The sequence below is a fragment of the Armigeres subalbatus genome, chromosome 3, assembly GCF_024139115.2.
Source record: "Armigeres subalbatus isolate Guangzhou_Male chromosome 3, GZ_Asu_2, whole genome shotgun sequence".
Classification (NCBI taxonomy): Eukaryota; Metazoa; Arthropoda; class Insecta; order Diptera; family Culicidae; genus Armigeres; species Armigeres subalbatus.
The window spans coordinates 154,932,381-154,956,166 of NC_085141.1; the positions used below are offsets into that span (position 1 = coordinate 154,932,381).

The following is a 23,786-nucleotide window of genomic DNA, read 5'->3' on the forward strand; positions in this document are numbered from 1 at the left end:
CCATGCCTCGAGGTGTCAATAGCGGTAACTGCCTGGGCCTACAGATATTGCGCTACGACACTCTGCCTCAGCACGAGCAGATCAATCACACCACTGCCGAAGCAGACCATACGCTACCCTGCCGAAGCAGGGACACTCCCCATGCACCACATGTGCACAACTGTAGGTGTGTGGGTACAACCCACTGCTACCCTGCCGCCGAAGCAGCTTCTCCAAAGACCATTCGCTCCATGTGACCCTTTTTCAGGTGCTCACTCTAACACTCCACTGCAATGCCTCGAGGTGTCGATGGGATACCTCGACTCCTGCCTCAGCATGTGCAGTCCATACTCAGACTTCTGCTGCGCTTTGAGGTGACAATAGCGGCGGAGACACGCTATGACACTCCTGCCTCAGCACAACCAGATCACTCACTCCCCTGCCGAAGCAGCTCACGCGCTACCCTACCGAAGTAGGTACACTCCACAACTTATTCTAACACTCCACTGCCATGCCTCGAGGTGTCGATAGCGGTAGCAACGCTACGACACTCTTACCTTAGCATGTGCAGTCCATACTCAGACTTCTGCTGCGCTTCGAGGCTGCCATAGCGGCGGCGACTCGCTATGACACTCCTGCCTCAGCACAAACAGATCACTCACTCCCTGCCGAAGCAGCTCACGCACTACCCTACCGAAGTAGGGACACTCCACATGCCAGTTGGCACTCGCTCCCTGGGCTTGTGCTTTTGAAGCGGCACACAGTCGCTTTGATAGAGTCCGCTTACGGGCACTTGTGGTTTTTTGGGAGGGATTTTAGCAGAGCCCACTGCTAAATCCCACCACGCCCTAGGCAGTTCTCCCTGACTCGCAGACAGCTGGGGAGGGGTCGTCAAGCCCTTGGACATCATGCTGTCCCTGCTGTCCCTGCTGCCCCAATATGTATCTTGTCTGGCAAGAACAATGGATACACTATGCTCAGGAAGCCGTACGAAATGCCCGCCTGGAACGATTACAGAAAGCTTTTATACGATATGCACGTCGTTACCTTCCATGGCGCAGACGTGAGTTTCTTCCACCGTACCAACAAAGATTCTCACTCACTCCCTCATGTGTCCTGATTACCCCTAGGGGTGTATAGGTTCAACGCAAAAGATCTCAACGGCTGCTCGCTTATGCCTTGACATAAGCCCAGGTTAGATTCGTATCGACTTCCTTTATTTCTTTATTGAGGCTACGTCGTCGCGAGCCCCTGGGTCTGCCTCTGCTAGAATGTCCTGTAGGATTCCAGTCCAGCACTTGCTTGCTTGTAGATTTCGTCTCCGGTATTTCGTAATGTGTGGCAGACCCACCTCCATTTACACTCTCGAATTTCAGTTAATATCGGTTTTTGATGGCAACATCGATGGAGCTCAGCTTTCTAGATCCAGTTATGAGGCCACCAGGCCCGAATTAAGAAGCGTAGGCATCGGTTGATGAATAGTTGCAGTTTCTGCGTGATATCTGCTGATACACACCAAGTCTCACTGGCGTATAGCAACACAGATTTCACGTTGAAATTGAATATTCAAAATTTGATGCGTTGACTAATCTGATTGAATCTCCACACATTTCGCAGAAGCAGCCCTTGCCTTCTTGATCCGTGCTCGTATATCAATCTTGGTTCCGCCATGCGGCGCTAACTGGCTGCTAAGTTATTGAAAGTTTTCGACCTTTTCCACTGCTTGCCCGGCTACTGTAAAGTTGGAGCGTTTGATCATGTTAATGTCCAATGAGTTGGCCTTGTTGATGTTGATGGTGAGACCCGCCGTAGATGAGCGTTCGGCCATGTCGTTCAGCTGACTCTGCATATCAGAGCGCCGTTCCGCTAGTAGAGCAAAATCATCAGCCAAATCGAAGTCGTAAGATGCTCCATAGTAATAGGCTGCCAAAGCATCCCACGGTTTGGTACACGATCTGTGATCTCGTCGATTACAGCAGCGAAGATAGAATATATCTTTGCCTCACTCCAGCGACTACCCGGGTGGAATCAGACAAAGATCCGTTATGCAGGACTCTGCACGTAAAAGCTTCGTACTTCGATTCGATGAGCCCGACGATTTTGTCTGAAACACCATTGCGTCTAAAGGCGTGGGTTTTCGTGGTTCAGCTTTTTCGTAGTCAATGAATACCAAATGACTCTTGGAATTCGTTGTTCTGCTCCAGGATAATACGGAGCAAGACAATATGGTCCACACATGATCCTGCGGGGCGGAATCCTGCGTGCTGTCGTCGGAGAGTCGTGTCTTTCTTCTCGTGTATCCGATTTAGGATAACTTTCCTCAGAACTTTGAGAACAATGCACAGTAATATGATGCCAAATGTCGCAAAGTCAAATCCCCTTTTTTAGGAACCTTCACTTAGTTAAGGTCTGCATCTAGTCGGCCGGAAAAGCCGCGGTGTCCCAGATATTTCAGAATAGTTTATGCAACATTTGCACGGATAGTGGGGTCAGCTTTGAGCATCTCTGCTGAAATGCGATCAACCCTGGGAGCCTTGTTGGAATTTATGCTTCGGATGGCCGCTTCAATCTCCTGCAATGATGGAGCTTCGGAGTTGATGCGAGTAATGCGTCGCACCCTTAACAGCTCATGATGGGATGTTGATGCTTGATCTGGCGTCGAAACTTGAAGAAGTTGTTCGAAGTGCACCGGTATCCCGGATTCATGCTTGCTCCACTCAGGCGTCGTGATTAATCGTAGAGTAAGCGCATATCACCAGTTGTTATAGCTTTCTCCCCTTCGTCGGCCAGGGAGATCACCCACGCTTGCTTGTCTTGTCTGCAGCAACGTTTAACATTATTCTCTAAAGCCGAATACCGTTGACGGGACTCGTACTTGGCTGCTCTGGTTCTTGCCCGCTCTATCGCGACTTTTTCTTCTCTGCGCTCCTCAATCTTCCGGCAGGTTGCATCTGTGATCCACTTTTTTCGCTGAGTGCGCAGCTCAACAAGGTTTTTCCTCGCATGTTTCGATAAAGGCATTCTTTACTGCCCTCCACTCCTCTTATATGCTGCCACCTTCCGGAACATCCGCTGCTCGAGTTCCTAGTTCTTCAAAGAATGATCTCTTCATAACTAAATCTTCTAGTCGGCGTGTGAGAATCGCCGTCCACCCTAGCAGCACACATGTTACACATAGATCACAGTAACTTATATATGACTAAATTCAGTCACAATTAAGTTGCTGCAATCACGTGAGCTTCTCCAACGTTTGCTGGTTTATGACCTGCTTCAAAGCCATCTCAACTGTTTGGAGCAAGTCGTTTGACTTGTAGTTGAATTTAACGTTTAAACTCCGTCTTTCAACTCATTTGAACGAAAAGAACGTTACAGGTTGGACCTCTGGCAAGTCAAATTAATTCAACTTAATTGATCAATTCACTCGCCCTGTTAAAACGTAGCAACGTCATCATCATTTGCATAAGCTGGCAATGCATTCAACATGGCATTGTTGCTCCCCCTATTTTCAAAAACTTGTTTCGAGCTTCCTTGAGATTATTTTAACGCATAATTGAGATTTTCATGATTTGTAAACCATTTCAACTATGTACGATTGCTCTTTCAACACGTTCACGCCATGACGTGCACTGCATTCCAACTCGCAAACCTTTTTTCCAATATATCTAGCGGATTATCATAACCCGCATATCTTTCCAACCTTACTTGGCAGTCTTCCAAATACGCCCCTGCGGTCCTCAAAACACGCAAATCATTCCAACTTGGTGGTCCTCTAAACACGCCACTGCGGTCCTCAAAACACACAAATCATTCCAACTTGGCGGTCCTCCAAACACGCCACTGCGGACCTCAAAATACGCAAATCATTCCAGCTTGACAGTTTTCCAAACACGCCACTGCGGTCCTCAATACACGCAAATCATTCCAATTTGGCGGTTCTCCAAACACGCCACTGCGGTCCTCAAAACACGCAAATCATTCCAGCTTGGCGGTCCTCCAAACACGCCACTGCGGTCCTCAAAACACGCAAATCATTCCAACTTGGCGGTCCTCCAAACACGCCACTGCGGTCCTCAAAATACTCAAATCATTCCAACTTGGCGGTCCTCCAAACACGCCACTGCGGTCCTCAATACACGCAAATCATTCCAGCATGACGGTTTTCCAAACACGCCACTGCGGTCCTCAATACACGCAAATCATTCCAACTTGGCGGTCCTCCAAACACGCCACTGCGGTCCTCAAAACACGCAAATCATTCCAGCTTGGCGGTCCTCCAAACACGCCACTGCGGTCCTCAAAACACGCAAATCATTCCAACTTGGCGGTCCTCCAAACACGCCACTGCGGTCCTCAAAACACGCAAACCATTCCAGCTTGGCGGTCCTCCAAACACGCCACTGCGGTCCTCAAAACACGCAAATCACTCCTCAAAACACGCAAAGCATCATTTCAATTTCGAATATTGCTTTTTTTGCACTTGTCTTCAATGGCTGTTTCCGCAATATATGATTTGTGCACATTTATTACTCATACATATATAATACTTGCATTTGACAATACAAATTTTCAGCTAAAAGCTCTATTTTTTTTTTACACCACTCACATAACTAATCGACATCAGTTGCCAAAAAATCAGGGATACCAATTCGACAACTATCCCCATGTCTCCGAATCTGACGCTGAGTGCTTTTCGCGAGAGCCCAAAGGTGGGAATATGATTTTGGAATAACGATGCACAATATACTCCGTGTTTACTTACCAACACACTAAATTGCGATTCTGCCAATTCGTGAAATCTTTTCCTGCGTAAACACGGCAGAAAGTAAACAACTTTCCTGGTCTAGAAACTTAAATTCTTTCCTATGGCTGCGTAGTGGGTGATTTCCATGACACAGTATTGTTAGTAAACAATTTTATACTAAAATAATGAGCAGTAAAACCTGCCACTGTCGCCAAATGTGTAACCTGCTACTGCGCCAGGAAATCACCCATTACGTACTATTGCACTCGGCGGAGGGTTCGCCTTGCTCGGGTTACTGTTGACATCTGACTGAGGGATAACAGTGCTTAGCTGCTTGCTCATCATCAACACCAAGGCGGCATAAACGGTATGTAATATAGAGCGGTATACAACAGGGCTGTCTCGCCCCACACACCCCCAAAAGTCGTTGTTCTACAAAATTCTTGAATTTATGACAAATGATTGCTAATTTATTATATTATTATTCCTCTTTTTTCCCTGGAAATTTGAGTAATATAATTGCCAATGTGCGATTTACCGTTAAATTCTTAAAAATCAGAAGCTGAACATTTGTCGTAAATTTGCACGTTAGGATTTCTTCAAACAAGTTGTTCGAACAAAACATAAATCAAATCATATGATATTTGATGCTTACAACAAACGACTTCCAAATTTTGTTAATGTCACCATATGTCTGCATGCTTTTAACATCGAGTGCATCGTAGTAACAAGAGAAATCGAAGCTATTTTGTTTGAACAACTTGTTTGAAGAAATCTCAGCGTGCAAATTTATGACAAATGTTCAGCTTCTGATTTTTAAGAATTTAACGGTAAATCACACATGGGCAATTATATAAATCAAATTTCCAGGGAAAAAAGAGGAATAATAATATAATAAATTAGCAATCATTTGTCATAAATTCAAGAATTATGTAGAACAACGACTTTTGGGGGAAACAGTTTTTTTATGCACTTAAAAGCTTGAAAATCACTTTAACATGGACAAAACGTGAACGGAACGAATCGCAATGTTCACAAGACTTGTAGAGCACACCAAAAGCTTCCGTATAAAGGTTGTTGCGATAGTTTTCGACGTTTATATCTCTTGTTAGATTTTTTCCAAAATTGAAAATTGCCCAAAAACACTAAATCGAATTGAGCCACATCGAAATTTTATTTGAATTAGCTGAAAATTTGACAGGAGACATATTTTAGCATAAGAATTGTGATTCTGGGCTGACCGGTTGAATTTTTGATACTTTTTGAAAGCATGAAGAGGTCTAATATATAGTCCCTTCATTCAAAAAATGCATTCGCCCGGCAGAAGTAAAGAGAGGAAATGGTGGCCCTGTACCGCGAATGCCATCACCCCGAATAGGACAGTACCCCGATAGCAATTACCCCGAATGCCACACTACCCCGAGATCCATTAACCCGAAAGTCCATTAGCCCGAATACATTTCGAATCTGTAGTTTTCTACTATTACTATTTTTAACACCCACAGATACCGATGAATCGTAAAATGACAATCTTTGAAAAGAATTTGTTTAGAATAAAGGTATATACTACTTAGAGTTACTTAGAGAAACGCAATAAAGCTTCTGTTTAATAAACATTTTTGGCTTAAATTATCATTCTACGCCATTTTTATGTGGAAAAGCTCTATCCTACGGTGTAAATGAGGAGACAACACCTTCTCTCTATTAACATAGGTGGACAATGGAAGTAATACGGTAACGGTTTATAGCAAACATAGGAGATAATGCCTTCTTAGAACGAACGCATTTGCCCAGTATAAAGCAAACATAGAAGATAATGCCTTCTTCAGAGGAAAGCATTTGTCCAGTATAAGGCAAAGAGAGGAGGTAATGCCTTTTTCAAATGAACGCGTTTGCCCGGTTTAGGGCAAACAGAATTGATAATGCCTTCTTTGGATGAACACATTTGCTGGATATAAGGCGAACCGAGTTGGTAACACCTTCTTTCAATGAACGCATTTGCCCGATATAAGGTGAGCATAGATAATGCCTTCTTTAAATGAACGCTTTTGTCGGTTTAATGCGAACAGAGATGATAATGCTTTGTTTCGATGAATGCATTTGACCGATATGAGGCGTACATAGTTGATAATTATTTATTTTTATTTATTCAGACTAAGGCCGAAGTGGCCTGTGCGGTATGTAAGAGTCTTCTCCATTCGGCTCGGTCCATGGCAACACGTCGCCAGCCACGCAGTCTACGGAGGGTCCGCAAGTCATCTTCCACCTGATCGATCCACCTTGCCCGCTGCGCACCTCGCCTTCTTGTGCCCGTCGGATCGTTGTCGAGAACCATTTTCACCGGGTTATTGTCCGACATTCTGGCTACGTGCCCGGCCCACCGCAGTCGTCCGATTTTCGCGGTGTGAACGATGGATGGTTCTCCCAACAGCTGATGCAACTCGTGGTTCATTCGCCTCCTCCATGTACCGTCCGCCATCTGCACCCACCATAGATGGTACGCAGCACTTTCCTTTCGAAAACTCCGAGTGCGCGTTGGTCCTCCACGAGCATCGTCCAGGTCTCGTGTCCGTAGAGGACTACCGGTCTAATGAGCGTTTTGTAGATGGTCAGTTTGGTACGGCGGCGAACTCTATTCGATCGAAGCGTCTTGCGGAGTCCAAAGTATGCACGATTTCCAGCCACTATACGCCTCCGAATTTCTCTGCTGGTATCATTTTCGGCAGTCACCAGTGAGCCCAAGTACACAAATTCTTCAACCACCTCGATTTCATCACCACCGATGCCAACTCGCGGTGGGTGGCTCACATTGTCTTCTCTTGAGCCTCTTCCTATCATGTACTTCGTCTTCGACGTGTTGATGACTAGTCCAATCCGCTTGGCTTCCCTCTTCAGTCTGATGTAGGCTTCCTCCATCTTCTCAAAGTTACGTGCCATAATATCTATGTCGTCGGCGAAGCCAAATAGCTGGACGGACTTATTGAAAATTGTGCCACTCGTGTTAATCCCTGCTCTTCGTATTACCCTCCCAAAGCGATGTTGTATAGCAGACACGAAAGACCATCACCTTGCCGTAACCCTCTGTGGGTTTCGAAGGGACTCGAGAATGCCCCTGAAACTCGAACTACGCACATCACCCGATCCATCGTCGCTTTGATCAACCGTGTCAATTTATCCGGAAATCCGTTTTCGTGCATTAGCTGCCATAGCTGGTCCCGATCGATTGTATCATATGCGGCTTTAAAGTCGATGAATAGATGATGTGTGGGCACGTTGTATTCGCGGCACTTCTGCAGTACTTGGCGAATGGCGAACACCTGGTCCGTGGTGGAGCGTTCGCCCATAAAACCCGCCTGGTACTGCCCCACGAACTCCCTTGCAATTGGTGCTAGTCGACGGCATAAAATTTGGGAGAGTACCTTGTAGGCGGCGTTCAGCAATGTGATTGCGCGGTAGTTGCTACAATCCAGCTTATCGCCCTTTTTGTAGATGGGACACACGACACCTTCCATCCACTCCTGCGGCAAAACTTCCTCCTCCCAAATCTTGGTAATGACCCAGTGCAGCGCTCTAGCCAGTGCCTCACCACCGTGTTTAAATAGCTCTCCTGGTAGTTGGTCAACCCCAGGGGCTTTGTTGTTCTTCAGCCGACCAATCTCCTCCTGGATTTCCTGGAGATCCGGGGCCGGTAGAATTATGTCCTGCGCGCGTTCCCCTAGGTCCATCACCATACCGCCATCTTCGTCTGCCACATCGCCATTCAGGTGCTCTTCGTAGTGCTGCTGCCACCTTTGGATCACCTCACGCTCGTTCGTAAGAAGGTTCCCGTTTATGTCCTTACACATATCGGTCTGTGGCACGTGGCCCTTACGTGAACGGTTCAACTTCTCATAGAACTTTCGTGTGTTATTAGTGCGGTACAGTTCCTCCGTCTCTTCACGGTCTCGATCTTCCTGCTGGCGCTTTTTCCTCCGGAAAATCGAGTTTTGTAAGTTCCGCGCCCGTTTGTATCGTGCCTCGTTTGCCCTCGTGCGGTGTTGCAGCAATCTCGCCCATGCTGCATTCTTCTCCTCAACTAACTGCTCACATTCGCCGTCATACCAGTCGTTTCTCTGATCCGGAGCCACCGTGCCTAGTGCAGCGGTTGCGGTGCTTCCAATGGCGGATCGAATATCTCTCCAGCCATCTTCAAGAGATGCTGCGCCTAGCTGCTCTTCCGTTGGCAGTGCCACTTCCAGCTGCTGCGCGTAGTCTTGGGCTAGTCTACCGTCTTGTAGCCGCCCAATGTTAAGCCGCGGCGGACGACTCCGACGCGTGTTGATCACCGTCGAGAGTTTTGAGCGCAGACATACTGCGACGAGGTAGTGGTCGGATTCAATATTCGCACTGCGGTAAGTGCGTACGTTCGTGATGTCGGAGAAGAATTTACCGTCGATTAGAACGTGGTCGATTTGGTTTTCCGTTACTTGATTAGGTGATTTCCATGTGGCCTTGTGGATATTCTTACGGGGAAGGAAGTGCTTCGGACTACCATTCCGCGGGAGGCTGCAAAGTTTATGCATCGTTGGCCGTTGTCGTTCGATACGGTATGCAGACTATCCGGTCCGATGACCGGTCTATACATTTCCTCCCTTCCTACCTGAGCGTTCATGTCACCGATGACGATTTTGACGTCCCGCAGTGGGCATCCATCGTATGTCTGCTCCAGCTGCGCATAGAACGCTTCTTTCTCGTCGTCGGATCGTGTGGGCAGTGCACGTTGATGATGCTATAGTTGAAGAAACGGCCTTTTATCCTCAGCTTGCACATCCTTGCGTTGATTGGCTGCCACCCAATCACGCGTTGGCGCATCTTTCCCAGCACTATGAAGCCGGTTCCCAGCTCGTTGGTGGTGCCACAGCTTTGGTAGAAGGTAGCCGCTCGATGCCCGCTTTTCCACACTTTCTGTCCTGTCCAGCAGATTTCCTGCAGCGCTACGACATCGAGGCGGCTTATTGGGCCTGCGCAAACCTCCTGTCTCGTCGGAGGGCCGTCGTGTCAGGGCTGTTTAGCGTCCCACCTAACACCAGGACTTGGGCTTGTGCGCTTTGAGCGGCACACGGTCGCTTTGGCGGAGCCTACTTGCGGATACATGCAGCTTTTTATAGAGGTTTAACAGGGCCCACTGTCAAACCCCACCACATCCTAGGCAGGCGCCACAACTCGCAGATGGCCTGGGGAGGGATCGTCAAGCCCTAATTGCAATATATATGTATTAATTTGCTAATTAAAATTATGCATTATTTATGGAAATTTTGTATTTATTGCTTCTACCCTAAACTATTGGCAATTAAAATACCGCAATTTCCCAATTTTTTATTATCTTTATCCTTCAACATTTCCCATGTCACCCGATAACAGCAATAAGCAATTATTGAATCAAAAACTAGCTATTGGACAGTAATTGGACAAATATTTCAGAGCAGATTGCTCTAATCAGAACATGGAAGAAATAATAATTGAAATGGATATTGCATGTACCATCGTTCAAACATGCCATTGTTCAGTCGGTCAAATTGAGTACTTGTAAAATTTAACTACACACAGCGCCGTCCACATCTTTCAATCTAATCTAAAATTCCCAACACACCAAAACTCTTAAACTCACCGTCCAGCGAAACGATTCCTCAGCACCACGCTCTCGACGGTGGTACTTTTGGCAGTGACCGGATCAACCGTGGTCGTAGATCGGAATCGATTGGGCTTCAGCGTGGGCTTGGTGTACCGGCTACTGCTGGTGCTGCTGCTGACGCTGTCTTTGCTACCGTTATTCGTTTCGTTCTGTTGGTACCGGCTGCTTCCACCCAGCTCTTCCGATTTGGGTCTGAAACCGTTTCGTGCTGCCGACGGCGGAATGCGCGCCGATTGCGATGGCCTTTGTTGTGCCGCCGTAGATCCCAGGAAACCGCGCGTCGGAGACGACGTGTCCTCCGCATTGCCACCGAACGGACGTGCTCGGCTCGAAGTGTACGACGAGTGCCGATCGCGGCCTCCCGTTTCCGTCGACAATGGACGCTAAAAGTGGATGAAAATGGTAAAGATAACGTTAGTGGTTTGATTCAAAGCAGGGAAAAAAGTGTGCAAACGAAATTCCTCCGGTAAAATGTTTGTTGTTTCGAGTGCATCATGTATAGTTATATTGCCGTGAATCGCATATCTGTCACATCCTTACTGGGTTTCCTATTCATATGGTATAAATTTGCGATTCACGGGAGTATAATAAAATAAAATAAAATAAAACGAAAGTAGAAAGTATATTCCTTAAATTCATTGTCATGATAAGTAACATGAATATTTGATTAAGAAATTAATCTAGGATATAATGACCAATAGTGGTCCCCTAATTAATAGTGGACCCTCCAACCATGTTTGCATTATTACATCATAATAAGAACACTTTTCTTTGTGATTTCATCGGGAGAACCTACCATATACTCCAATGATGTGATTACAAGCATTGGAAATGCTATGAGAAGTAAAAATAGATTATTTTCTACAATTTTGTAAAAAATGTGTGCATTATAGGAATATTTTGGGGGGGTCCATAATAGGGAAAAGAACATTTCGAAATGGTACATGAAAATCAAATGAAATGTCGACTATAGGGAAGCAAATTTCTATTATGGACCCCCAGGGGGTCTACTAAAGGGGAAGGTCAGTCAGACTTTGAAATGTTAATTTCAACGAATAACGTCGTGTATTCAAGTGTTTCATGTATGTATCGTCCGGAACTTGTTATTAGTTATAACGCGAAATTATTATGTTGAAAGTTTCTAATCCTTATGGCAGGAACAGTAAAATTCCGCTACTAGGAGGTCCACTCCCTAGCAGCACAATTCAGATCGTTTTGGTCACAGCAACTCATATATGACCGAATTTGGTCGTATTCGTGGTCGCACGGTACAGACGATAAGCCAGGCCTGGATTTTGGTAAGGTAGATTATGAGTTACTCTGCAGTGATCTTCAAAATATCGATTGGGATTGTTTAAATGCGAGTCAGAATGTTAACGAAATGGCGAGTAAATTCTGTTTTATCGTTCAACAATGGTTGCAAGCCAATGTTCCTGCTCAGCGGCCCCCAAAGTCACCTGCTTGGAGTACCTCGTTACTTAGAAAGCTTAAACGCGAAAGAAATACCAGTCAACGAAAGCATCGTGCGCAACGGTCTCTGGAGAGCAAACTTCGTTTCCAATGTGCTAGTAATGCTTACCGCAGCTTGAATTCGGATTTGTATAAGGCCCACGTAATGAGAGTGCAAACCAATCTCAAGCGTAATCCCAAAAGCTTTTAGAAGTTCGTCAACAGTAAAAGGAAAAACTCATCTATTCCAAAGAATGTGGTATATGACATCACTGAAGCGAAAACATCTGCGGAATGTTGTGAACTCTTCGCAAGATTTTTTGAATCCGTATTCAATCAAAGCTCTGCCACCGACGCCGAAGCTGCATCCGCCTCGTTAGACGCTCCATTGGACTTGATTAGCCTAACAACATTCGTGGTCATCCCGGCAATGGTCATCGCTGCTGCTAAAAAGTTGAAAAGCTCTCTGTCTCCGGGTCCAGATGGGATTCCATCTGTTATATTTTGTCGCTGCTCCACTGTTTTCGCCGAGCCTCTCGCTTCTATTTTCTCCCGCTCACTCGATGATGGCATCTTTCCGGAGATTTGGAAGCAATCCTATATGTTTCCTGTCTTCAAAAATGGTGACAGAAAGGAAGTCAGAAACTACAGGGGGATAACTAGCTTATCAGCTGCGTCCAAGCTATTCGAAATAATCGTCAGTGAGGTGATTCTTAGTAAATCGAAGAACTACATCTCAACCGATCAGCACGGTTTTATGCCAGGAAGATCGGTCACTACGAACTTGTTAGTTTTTACTAACACGTGAGTGAATGCCATAGAAAGCAAGGCTCAAGTAGATGTTATCTACACTGACTTGAAAGCAGCCTTTGATAAGATCGACCATAGTATGCTGCTGATCAAACTTTTTCGTCTCGGTATCTCCACTAAATTTGCATCATGGTTGAGCTCTTACCTAACTGGATGAAAACTACGAGTGAAAATTGATTCCTGCATTTCTTCGTCCTTCTGCAGTGGTTCTGGTGTGCCCCAGGGAAGCAACTTGGGGCCCTTGTTGTTCACGTTGTACTTCAACGATGTCGCTGCAAAACTAGGACTTCATTGCAAAATCATCTATGCAGAAGATCTGAATTTTTTTTTTTGGTGATACGATCGGCTGATGATTGCCACCGATTACAGAGTTTGCTGGATCTGTTCGTTGCCTGGTGCCATCGGAACCGACTTATTATCAGTGTTCCGAAATATTCCGTGATAACGTTCCATCGATTGAAGGAGCCAATATTGTTCGATTATCGGATAGACGACAGGATACTTGAAAGAGTTGAGATGGTTTCCGATCTAGGAGTCATGTTGGATCCAAAGCTGACATTCAATTCTCATTATACAGCGATAATCTCCAAAGCAAATCGTCAGCTGGGCTTTATTGCCAAAATTGCCAAAGACTTTACCGATCCATATTGCTTGAAGTCTCTGTATTGTGCCCTTGTACGACCTATCCTTGAGACCGCTTCTGTTATCTGGACGCCAAATGATGTATCATGGTCCCTAAGGATTGAACGTGTTCAGCGGAGGTTCATTCGGTTGGCATTACGTAGTTTGCCCTGGCGTGACCCATTGAATCTTCCTGCTTACCCTGATCGCTGTAAACTGCTTGGTATGGACACCCTTGAAAGAAGAAGAAAAATTCAGCAGGCAACATTCGTTGCCAAGGTACTGAACAACGAAATTGATTCTCCTGCTTGCGCTTCTGGACTTCCGCGCAATTCAACGTCCTCTCCGACAACGATCACTGCTACAGGACAGGTTCCATCGAACGGCGTTCGGCTACAATGAGCCACTATCGTCGATGATCCGGACGTTCACGGTAGTTGAGGATCTTTTCGATTTTAACCAAACAAGCACACGCTTCAAAAAGAAGATTTATCGTTCGTCATTGCTGTAGGTGTAATTATCGTGTGTTATGACAAGTTATGTAGAGTATTTTTTTCATTAAGACATTGTAGTTAGATGGATCAGCACTAAATAAATGAATAAATAAATAAATAAATATGAGTTATAATTACACTTATACAACATGTGTGTTGCTTGGCACTATTGGGCATTTTACCCTAATTTGATGTGCAGCCATTAAATAAGATCATGTTGCCGAATTCAAGCCTCTTAGAAATTCTAAAGTTGGCTAGTACTAAAAGACATTGACAATGAATATCAAATGTATTTTGAGCGAATATGCTAGATACTTTTTGCAGAGGATTGTATGGAATAGATTCACCCGAAAAACAAATCTGACAATTATTGTATAAAATCTGGGCATATACAATTCTGTAAGCTTTTTATACAAATATTGTATTAAAATAATACAAATCTGTATTATTTCAATACAACAATTGTATTAAAATCTTCCGAAATTGTACATGCCCAATTATTATACAGTTTCGGTAAGGTTCTTATGCAGAACTGTATTAAAATCTGCCATCCGCTGGCTGGGTGTTCAGTCTAATATAATAGGTAGAAAATATCAATAATGTTGAAAGCCAGACCAAGTTCCAGATGGAAAGTAAAGCCATTGTAGAAGAAGAAGAAGAAGATATGAATTCAAAACATGCTTTGGTAAATCGGTACCGTCGTCGGGGGTGACAATGGGTCAAATGGGGGTGAAAATGGGTCACTGTTTCAACTACTTAGAATGCTTATAGAGTAGATTGAATGTGTCAAAGGGCAAGAAGACTAAAATATAAGAGACCTTTTTGAACGATTTTGTTATCCGACCTCCAGGCTGCCGGTGAGAGCGCTGACCCATTCTCACCCCCCAGACCCATTGTCACCCCCGATGGTGGTATGCAGAAAGATGCTCATTAAATCTTATGTCTTGACATCACAAATAATCCTGATAACGCTGTTTTAATTAAAACAATCCATTTATCCTAAATTGAATAGGTAATTCAATTCGCACACACGAGTTGCTCTCTTAAGAAAGCAACAACAATAAAACTCTGCTTCAAATCCACTTAAAGAAAAAAGTAGCCGCATTATTGTTATATGGGCTCGGCTCCCAGCATCGCTGGCACGACCTTGTTTCGCGGTCGAAAGCTAAAACCTATAACCACCAATAATCCAGTAACCGGCAGTCCGGCTTACACCCTGCGAATGCGGTGCTGTAACCTTCGGAACCGCCACGAATTTGACACGGGTGCGCTTGGCCGTTTTTTTAACCTGTCATTAAATCATTTCAAGTGTACTACGCATAAATGTCCACGCTTAGTTTGGACGAAAGGAAAGGCACATTGCCAAAAATTCCATTGTGGATCGATCGTGTGCCAGCTACGTCCTATGTCTCATATGGTCTGATTATGAAACGATCGCACTGATTTGATTTTCAAGTGTCCAGGTGTGGTGCACTGCGATTGACAGTTACACACACATATTGTGGGAGGCTTGAAGAAGGGTTTCCGTGCCGCTACTAATGGGCACGATTGTCGGCAAAGCCCTGCAGTTAAATGTAATTGCCGTGTGGCGCACGAAACTATTTGGAGGTTAAGTGTCGATTGACGACTGTTAGATTGGTTCGATCGAACGGTATCGCGCTAATAGAGGGCACACTCGCTCCGGAAAGTGAGGCCTTGATCTAAGCTCCGGGGAACCGTCACGGCTGTCATAATTGGAATGCATGCATATGAGGGAGACATTCCGGGCGATTGGTTGCTATCGAAATGTGTGAAGGTATCGCCCGCCGTCTGCTCAGCCATGTGGGTGATTGTTGTGCCATATTTGTAGTGCTCTCAATGGAAAGGGATTGTTCGTGGAGTTTTACGGTTATTCGAGCATCACGACTTTTAACCTCCGGACTATTAGCAGGATGCATTCATCGCAATAAATCTTGATAAATGCGCGAAGATGGTTATCGGCTTATGTTTTGTTGAATAGCGAGGAACAGCAGCAAATTCAATGATTTAGTGTTTAAGTATTTAGGATTCATGGAACTTTTACCATGTACAAAATTAAATGTTTGTATCATTGTGATACAGTTAACATAACAATTTAGACCTACGGGATGCTAGGGTGCTGTCAACGTGCTGCAGAAGTAGCAAATTTGGCCGATAATTACTTTAAAATGCATGGACATATATTATACAAATAAGCGCGATTTTTTTTTTTTCAAATAAGTGTGTACACCTTAGGCTGCGAAATGGTGGGTTGACATGAAGGAAGGAGCGGCCAACAGAGCCCTGGTCCCCACAAGTCCCTATCTCACGCTTCCACGGGTCGTCCGATGACCAAAGACCGCCAGCTAAGGGTTGTGTACTTAGCTGGTAGTGCAGCCTGGGCACTGTTGTCCTTCTGACATCAGCTAGAGTGAGAAGGTACGCCTCGAGCGTCTGTTCACCAGGAGGTGCGGCTCAAACAGCGTCTGCCTGGTACCCAGCGGCTGATTAACGAAATGCTGTATCGCGTCAGCTATACCGAAGGTGGCAGCCCCATCATCGCGATGTAGGTAACGCGACCCCGGTAAGGTAGCTTACTGAAGCCTCTCAAATACCACGAAAAATGGAGATAGAAGAAAAAGAGAACGTTATTTTTGGCAACCGACCCGGCAACGAAATAAGGACTATGATTGGAAACTCGGTACCTGGAATGTCAGGACCCTAAATGAACCTGGACGAGTTAGCCTTCTGGCTCGTGAACTGCAGAATGTTGGAGTGAACGTTGCCACTATTCAAGAAGTCCGATGGCCTAGATCCGGAGAACGTGAATTCCAAGCCGTGGACCACACGACTAACACTGCATTCAAATATAACATCTATCACAGCGGCGGGGGAAAAGCAGAGCATGGAGTTGGTTTCGTAGTGATGGGCAAGCAGATGAAGCGAGTGTTGCGGTGGAAACCCATTACCGAACGAATCTGTGTGTTGAGGATACGGAGCAAATTCTTCAATTACAGCCTAATCAACGTTTACGCACCGACAAACGATAAATCCGACGACGTGAAGGACACGTTTTATGAATGTCTTGATAAAGCCTATGGAGAGTGCCCAAAGCATGACGTGAAAATTGTTATCGGAGACGCTAACGCTCAGGTCGGTAGAGAGGACTTTCCGCCCCATAATCGGTAGGGAGAGCCTTCACTCCGCTACCAATGACAACGGCCTACGGCTAGTAAATTTTGCTGCTGCAAGGGATGGCCATCAGTAGCACCTACTTTGCACGAAAGAACATCCGAAAGCACACCTGAAGACACCCAAATGGTGAAATTTGCAACCAGATAGACCATGTTCTGGTGGGTGGGCGCCATTTCTCGGATCTTATCGATGTGTGGATATTCAGAGGTCCGACCATTGACTCTGATCACTACCTCGTTGTCTGTAAAACTCGATCACGGTTGTCAACTGTATCGAACGAAAGATCACAGCGAACGATGCGTTACAATATCCAGCGATTGTCGGCGGATGGAGTATCGAGTGAGTACCGCCAGAAGCTCGACGAACGGATAAGTGCAATCAACGTTAGCGACAACATCAACGATATATGGGAGTCGATCCATGGAGCGGTGAGCACAACAGCACGAGAAGTGGTAGGCACTGCACAGAGGCGACCCAGAACGGGTTGGTTCGATGTGGAGTGTCAGAGAGTGACAGACGAGAAGAACGTTGCCAGAAGCCGGATGTTGGTGTCGGGTACCCGATCGAATAGAGATCGGTACAAGGAAGCAAGAGCAGCCGAAAAAAGAGTACGAAGAACAAGTTATTAGTGAGGCGCAGGAAAAAATGGAGCAGAACGATATGCGGAGGTTTTATGAGTCTGTCAATGGCGTGCGGAGAAAGACAGCGCCATCTCCCGTCATGTGCAACGACCAACAAGGGAATTTGCTGACAGATAAAACTGAAGTGGCTACCAGGTGGAAGCAACACTTCGAGACTTTGTTGAATGGAGGAAGTGACGGTGCATCGGTGAACAGAATAAATATTAGCGATGATGGACAAGCTGTGGAGTCACCTACACTAGATGAGGTAAAAAAAGCTGTTAAAGAGCTGAAAAACAATAAGGCTGCGGGGAAGGACCAGCTCCCGGCTGAACTTCTCAAACATGGCAGTGAGCAGCTTTATGAAGTTCTGCACCATATTATGACGAAAATATGGGAAGACCAGGAAGACCAGCCTGCTAGCTGGTTGGACGGCCTCATTTGCCCTCTCTTTAAGATAGGGCACAGACTGGAGTGCGCCAATTACCGAGGAATAACCCTCCTTAATTTGGCGTACAAAATTATGTCCCGTATTCTGTTCAACAGATTGAGACCGCTTGAAGAGTCCTTTTTCGGCGAATACCAAGCAGGTTTTCGTGAGGGCCGATCAACGACGGATCAAATGTTTACCCTGAGACAAGTCCTTGATAAATTCCGGGAGTATAACTTGCAGACACATCATCTGTTTATTGATTTCAAGGCGGCGTACGATTCAGTGAAACGGAATGAATTATGGCAAATTATGCTTGAACATGGTTTTCCGGCGAAACTGATACGGCTGATTCGTATAACGTTGGACGGAACGAAATCAAGTGTAAGGATTGCGGATGAAAAATCGACGTCATTTGTTACCTTAGATGGATTAGGGTGATGCACTCTCGAATCTACTGTTCAATATAGCGCTCGAGGGAGCGATTAGGAGAGCTGGTGTGCAAAGAAACGGTACAATTATCACAAAATCGCATATGCTCCTGGGATTTGCGGACGATATCGATATTATCGGAATTGATCGCCGTGCCGTGGAAGAGGCTTTTGTGCCTTTTAAGAGGGAGACAGCGAGGATTGGACTCACGATCAATACCAGCAAAACGAAGTACATGGTCGCTGGCAATCAACGTGGGTTCATTAGTGGTGGTGGTAGCGAAATGGTGCTGGATGGTGAAAAATTTGAAGTGGTAGAAGAATTTGTGTATCTTGGAACAATAGTGACGTGCGATAATGATGTTACCCGCGAGGTGAAAAGGCGTATTGCAGCTGCAAATAGGGCTTATTACGGACTTCGTAATCAGCTTAAGTCCCGTAGTCTGTAAACGAAAACAAAACTCGCGCTGTATACTACTCTGATTCTTCCGGTGGCTTTATACGGCCATGAGACATGGACGTTAAAGGAGGCTGATCGGAGAGCTCTCGGAGTGTTTGAGCGTAAGGTGCTGCGGACAGTACTCGGCGGTAAACAGGAGAACGGTATCTGGCGGCGTCGCATGAATCACGAATTGTACCAGGTGTATAAAGGGCTGGATATTATTAAGCTTATACTACACGGCAGACTACGGTGGGCTGGTCACGTTGTTCGTATGCCGGAAGAACGTCAAGCGAAGATAATATTTAGTAGAGGAAGAGGCCGCAGGCTTCATGGAAGGCCGCGTACACGATGGCTTTTTGCAGTTGAAGAGGACCTGAGGGCGCTCAATGTTCAGGGCGACTGGAAGCGATTGGCCCAGGATCGAGTCCAGTGGAGAAGGATACTCCATTCGGCGTAGGTTCATCGAAGAGCTGTAGCCCATCAAGTATCAAGTAAGTAAGCATACGTAAACATACGCTCGAGAAACGACCTAGACAAATCCGCCACAGAGGACCCCAAACAAAAAAGGGTGAAGCACCATCTGGATCCGAGAGAGCGCGTTTAACAGTCCTCAAACCGCGCGCCTCAGAAAAACGTGTCTGGACAACAAAACCCACCCATGAGGAAAACAGCTGGTATCAGCTACAGTGATATGGCCAAAAGCGTGAAGGTCGGGATAATACCCAAAGACTTTCCCACCGTCCAACTCACTACAGCCCAGCTAGACCTTCTACAAGAAACACTCCTGCTCAGAGTAGTTCAACAGCGAAACGAGCCAATAAAACCCAAATTCAACAACCTCATCTACAAGTCCGGTTACATGGTTCTAATCTGTAAGGATCAAGAGACTGCTGAGTGGTTAAAGAGAATATCCCCATCCATGAAACCCTGGGAAGGTGCAGAGCTGATGGCAATGGACGAAGTGGCGATTCCACGTCCAGAGATGATCCGAGCATTCTTCCCACAAAGCTCCAGCTATGATGACGACCGAATAAAGGCTCTCATAGAAAGCCAAAATGACATCACAACAACTGATTGGCGTATTGTGAAACGATCCATTCTGAAAGATATTCATGTTGAATGGATCTTCACAGTAGAGGGTGCGTCGATGGAAAAGTTGAAGAAGTCCAAATACCAATCAACTACCGATTTGGTGAAATCCAACTAAGGAAGATTACAGATCAACCGACTGCCGCTACCGCCAATCCGACTGGAAGGCCGACCCAAGAGCAATCTGAGGAGGCCTCCTGTTCGGGCGAGGTTCGGCTAACTGGAAGGCCGACCCAAGAGAAATCTGAGGAAGCCTCCGGTTCGGGCGAGGTTAGTAAATCTCACCCCAAAAGCACCATAAAGGCTAGTCTGTCCGCCTCTAAAGGAAAAGCTCGAAGCTTACAGGCGACCCCCTGCTCTAGTGGTACCAAACCAAAGGTATCTAAACAGGGCAAAGGGGGTGCAAAAAGCGACAGTTTGACCACAGAGGCGAAACTGGCGGGCCAGGTTGCTACAGGGAAGAGAGAAAACCCAAACTGTAATATCAAACGACATCCTGATGATCCGCAACATCCAAAGCCGGACAGTCGTCGTCCGGAAAAAAGCGGGAACCCCGGAAATGGCGACTAAAGTTCTGCAAGTGAACCTCCACCATGCTGAGAGCGCCACGGGTGTGCTCTGTCGGAGGTTCACCAAAGAGAATTTAACCGTGGCCCTCATTCAAGAGCCATGGGTCAATAAATCCAGAATACAAGGTATTCCACAACACTCATGTAAGTTGGTATATGATGACAGCCAGCTTTCTCCTAGAGCGGCTATTTTATTACATAACAACTGTAAATACTTTCCAATTTCAGAATTCATAAAAGGGACATCGTAGCGGTCAGGATGGAGGTACCTTCCGCCAGAGGGAGTAGAGAGATCTTGGTGGTCTCGGCATACTTCCCAGGTGACGTGGACGAAATCCCTCCTCCAGAAATAGCTGCGCTCGTAGCCTACAGCCACCGACACAACATCCCCTTCGTCATAGGGTGCGACGCAAATGCACATCACACCGTATGGGGAAGTACAAATATAAACACCAGAGGTGAGTACCTGTTACAGTTTCTCTCTTCCAAGAACATTGACATTTGTAATGTTGGTGACAAGCCCACGTTTGAAAACTCCATTCGTCAGGAAGTTTTGGACTTGACTCTATGTAGTCGGTCTATCTCTGATAAAATAAAAACTGGCATGTTTCTGAAGAAATATCAATGTCAGACCATAAACACATCATCTTCGAATGGGAAGGGGTCTAACGATGGAAAAACGTTTAAAGATCCTAAGAAAACTGATTGGGAATCCTACTCAGCTATCCTACGATCCGAAGAGTACATCATAGAAAGTCACATCAAGTCCATAACACAATTGGAAGATGCGTCCAAATCCATTAAAAACAAAATCCTTAACGCCTACCAAGAGAGCTGTCCAACTAAATCAACTAGTTCGAGTAGAGACGTTCCATGGTGGAATAAAACTCTTGAGAAGCTTAGGAAAACTGCGCGTAGGGAGTTCAACCGTGCTAAGCGAACCGGCGATTGGAGCCTATACAGAAAGGCCCTGACGAACTACAACAAAGAAATAAGGTCAGCCAAACGGAAATCGTGGATTCTAATGTGTGAAAGCATAGAGAATACACCCGTAGTGGCCAGACTCCAAAAACTCTTTCAAAAGACCACTCCAATGGTGTGGGTAGCCTCCGAAAGACGGATGGTCTGCTCTCTGTAGAGCCTAGCGATACACTGAGCGAATTGTTAAAGATCCACTTCCCTGAGTCGAGCATCGGCGACCAAGGCACTGGAATTGCTGTCTCAGATCCACAAGAGATCCAATCATGGGTTTCTGGATCTAAAAAAGACGCAATAAAGGTTGCAAAGGAAGCTTTCACTCGGGCCAGGGTTGAGAGGGCTGTGAGATCTTTCGAGCCATTTAAGTCTCCTGGTATGGATGGAATATTCCCAGCGTTGATCCAAAAAGAGGAGAAAACACTGGTTCCACCCTTGGTTGAGATTTTTAAGGCGAGTCTGATTTTGGGGCACATACCTAACGATTGGCGTCAAATCCGGGCTGTCTTCATTCCGAAGGCAGGCAAGAGAGATAAAACCAACCCCAAAGCATTCAGGCCGATAAGTTTATCCTCTGCAATGCTCAAAATTATGGAAAAGGTACTATGCGAGTACATAAATCACAAATTTATGAAAGCAATGCCTTTGTCAAAAAACCAATTCGCTTATCAAAGTGGAAAATCTACGATCTCGACACTACATACGTTAGTTCAAAAAATCGAAAAAACACTTAATGCAAAAGAAATTGCTCTTGTAGCATTTCTTGATATTGAGGGCGCATTCGATAACGCTTCTTACTCGTCTATAGGGTCAGCAATGTTGAGGAGAAAATTCGACCCATGCATTGTTACCTGGGTACATGCTATGCTAGCTAATAGGAAAATCTCCTCTGAGCTTAGCGGTTCATACATCACTGTTAAAGCAACAAGGGGGTGTCCGCAAGGCGGAGTGCTTTCTCCTTTGTTGTGGTCACTGGTGGTGGATGAGCTTCTAGACAGCTTAGAGAGAAGAGGCTTCGAAGTGGTTGGATATGCTGATGACGTTGTCATTATTGTACGAGGCAAATTCGAAAGTGTTATCGTGGAAAGAATGCAATCTGCCCTAAATCACACTTTTTCCTGGTGTCAAAAGAATCAACTAGGCAAAAATCCTACAAAAACTTCCATTATCCCTTTCACCAAACGGAGAAAGGTACAACTGAAACCCCTTTTCTTGAATCAAACACAATTAGTTTATTCAAGTGAAGTAAAATATCTAGGTGTCATACTCGACGCAAAGCTTAATTGGAACTCTCATCTCCAATCAGTTGTGCAGAAAGGTCTCAATACACTTTGGGTTTGTTCAAAACCCTTGGTAAAAGATGGGGCCTAAAACCAAGTATGATCATGTGGATATATAAAACCATTGTCCGTCCCAGGACAACTTACGCTTCCCTTGTCTGGTGGCCTAAAACTAATGAGGCTGCTGCAAGGGCTAAGCTCAACAAAATCCAACGCACCGCTTGCATAGCCATCACTGGTGCAGTTCGTAGTACACCCACTTTGGCCCTAGACGCAATGCTTCACCTGCCCCGGTTAGATCAATTCATAAAGCTGGAAGCGGAAAAAAGTGCTCTAAGGTTAAAGAGAACAAAAACACTGCTGTCGGGAGACCTTACGGGTCACCTCAGCATATTAAATGAATTTGCCATAAATCCCGCAATAGGAATTTGTAGTGACTGGGTGGAAACGGTAGTCAATTATGACTTACCTTACGATGTGTTCATTCCTTCCCGCCAGGAGTGGGAAGGAGGTGGACCCAGCGTTCCAACAGGCTCTATAAATTTCTTCACAGATGGTTCGAAAATGAATAATCTGACAGGATCCGGAATCTATGGCCCTACAACAAAAATTTCTGTCCACTTAGGACAGTGGCCCACAGTATTTCAGGCGGAAATATATGCAATATTAGAATGCGTGTTATTATGCCTGAGGAAAAGGATAGATTTGCAAAAATATGTATTTTCTCTGACAGCCAAGCGGCACTTAAGTCGCTTAATAACTACACTTGTAACTCAAAGCTAGTGTGGGAATGCATTCTGGCTTTGAAAAACTTATCCATACGCAATAGAGTCTACCTATATTGGATCCCAGGACATACGGGTCTAGAGGGAAACGAGATTGCTGATGAGCTAGCCAGGAATGGATCTAATGAAAGGTTCATTGGCCCTGAGCTCTTCTGCGGGATCTCAGACTGCTCTGTAAAAATGGAACTGAACAAATATATGGTCAGTC

At 45.5% G+C, this 23,786-nt stretch overlaps 1 protein-coding gene across 1 annotated transcript in view; it reads right to left on the bottom strand.

Moving 5' to 3' along the window:
- Positions 1 to 23,786, bottom strand: part of LOC134225133 (mucin-2) — a 287,374-nt gene that overhangs the window by 7,101 nt on the left and 256,487 nt on the right. Inside the window, exon 4 of the mRNA XM_062704951.1 lies at positions 10,368 to 10,774. Coding sequence (XP_062560935.1) covers positions 10,368 to 10,774 — 407 coding nt within the window. The remainder of the gene's footprint in view (positions 1 to 10,367; positions 10,775 to 23,786) is intronic.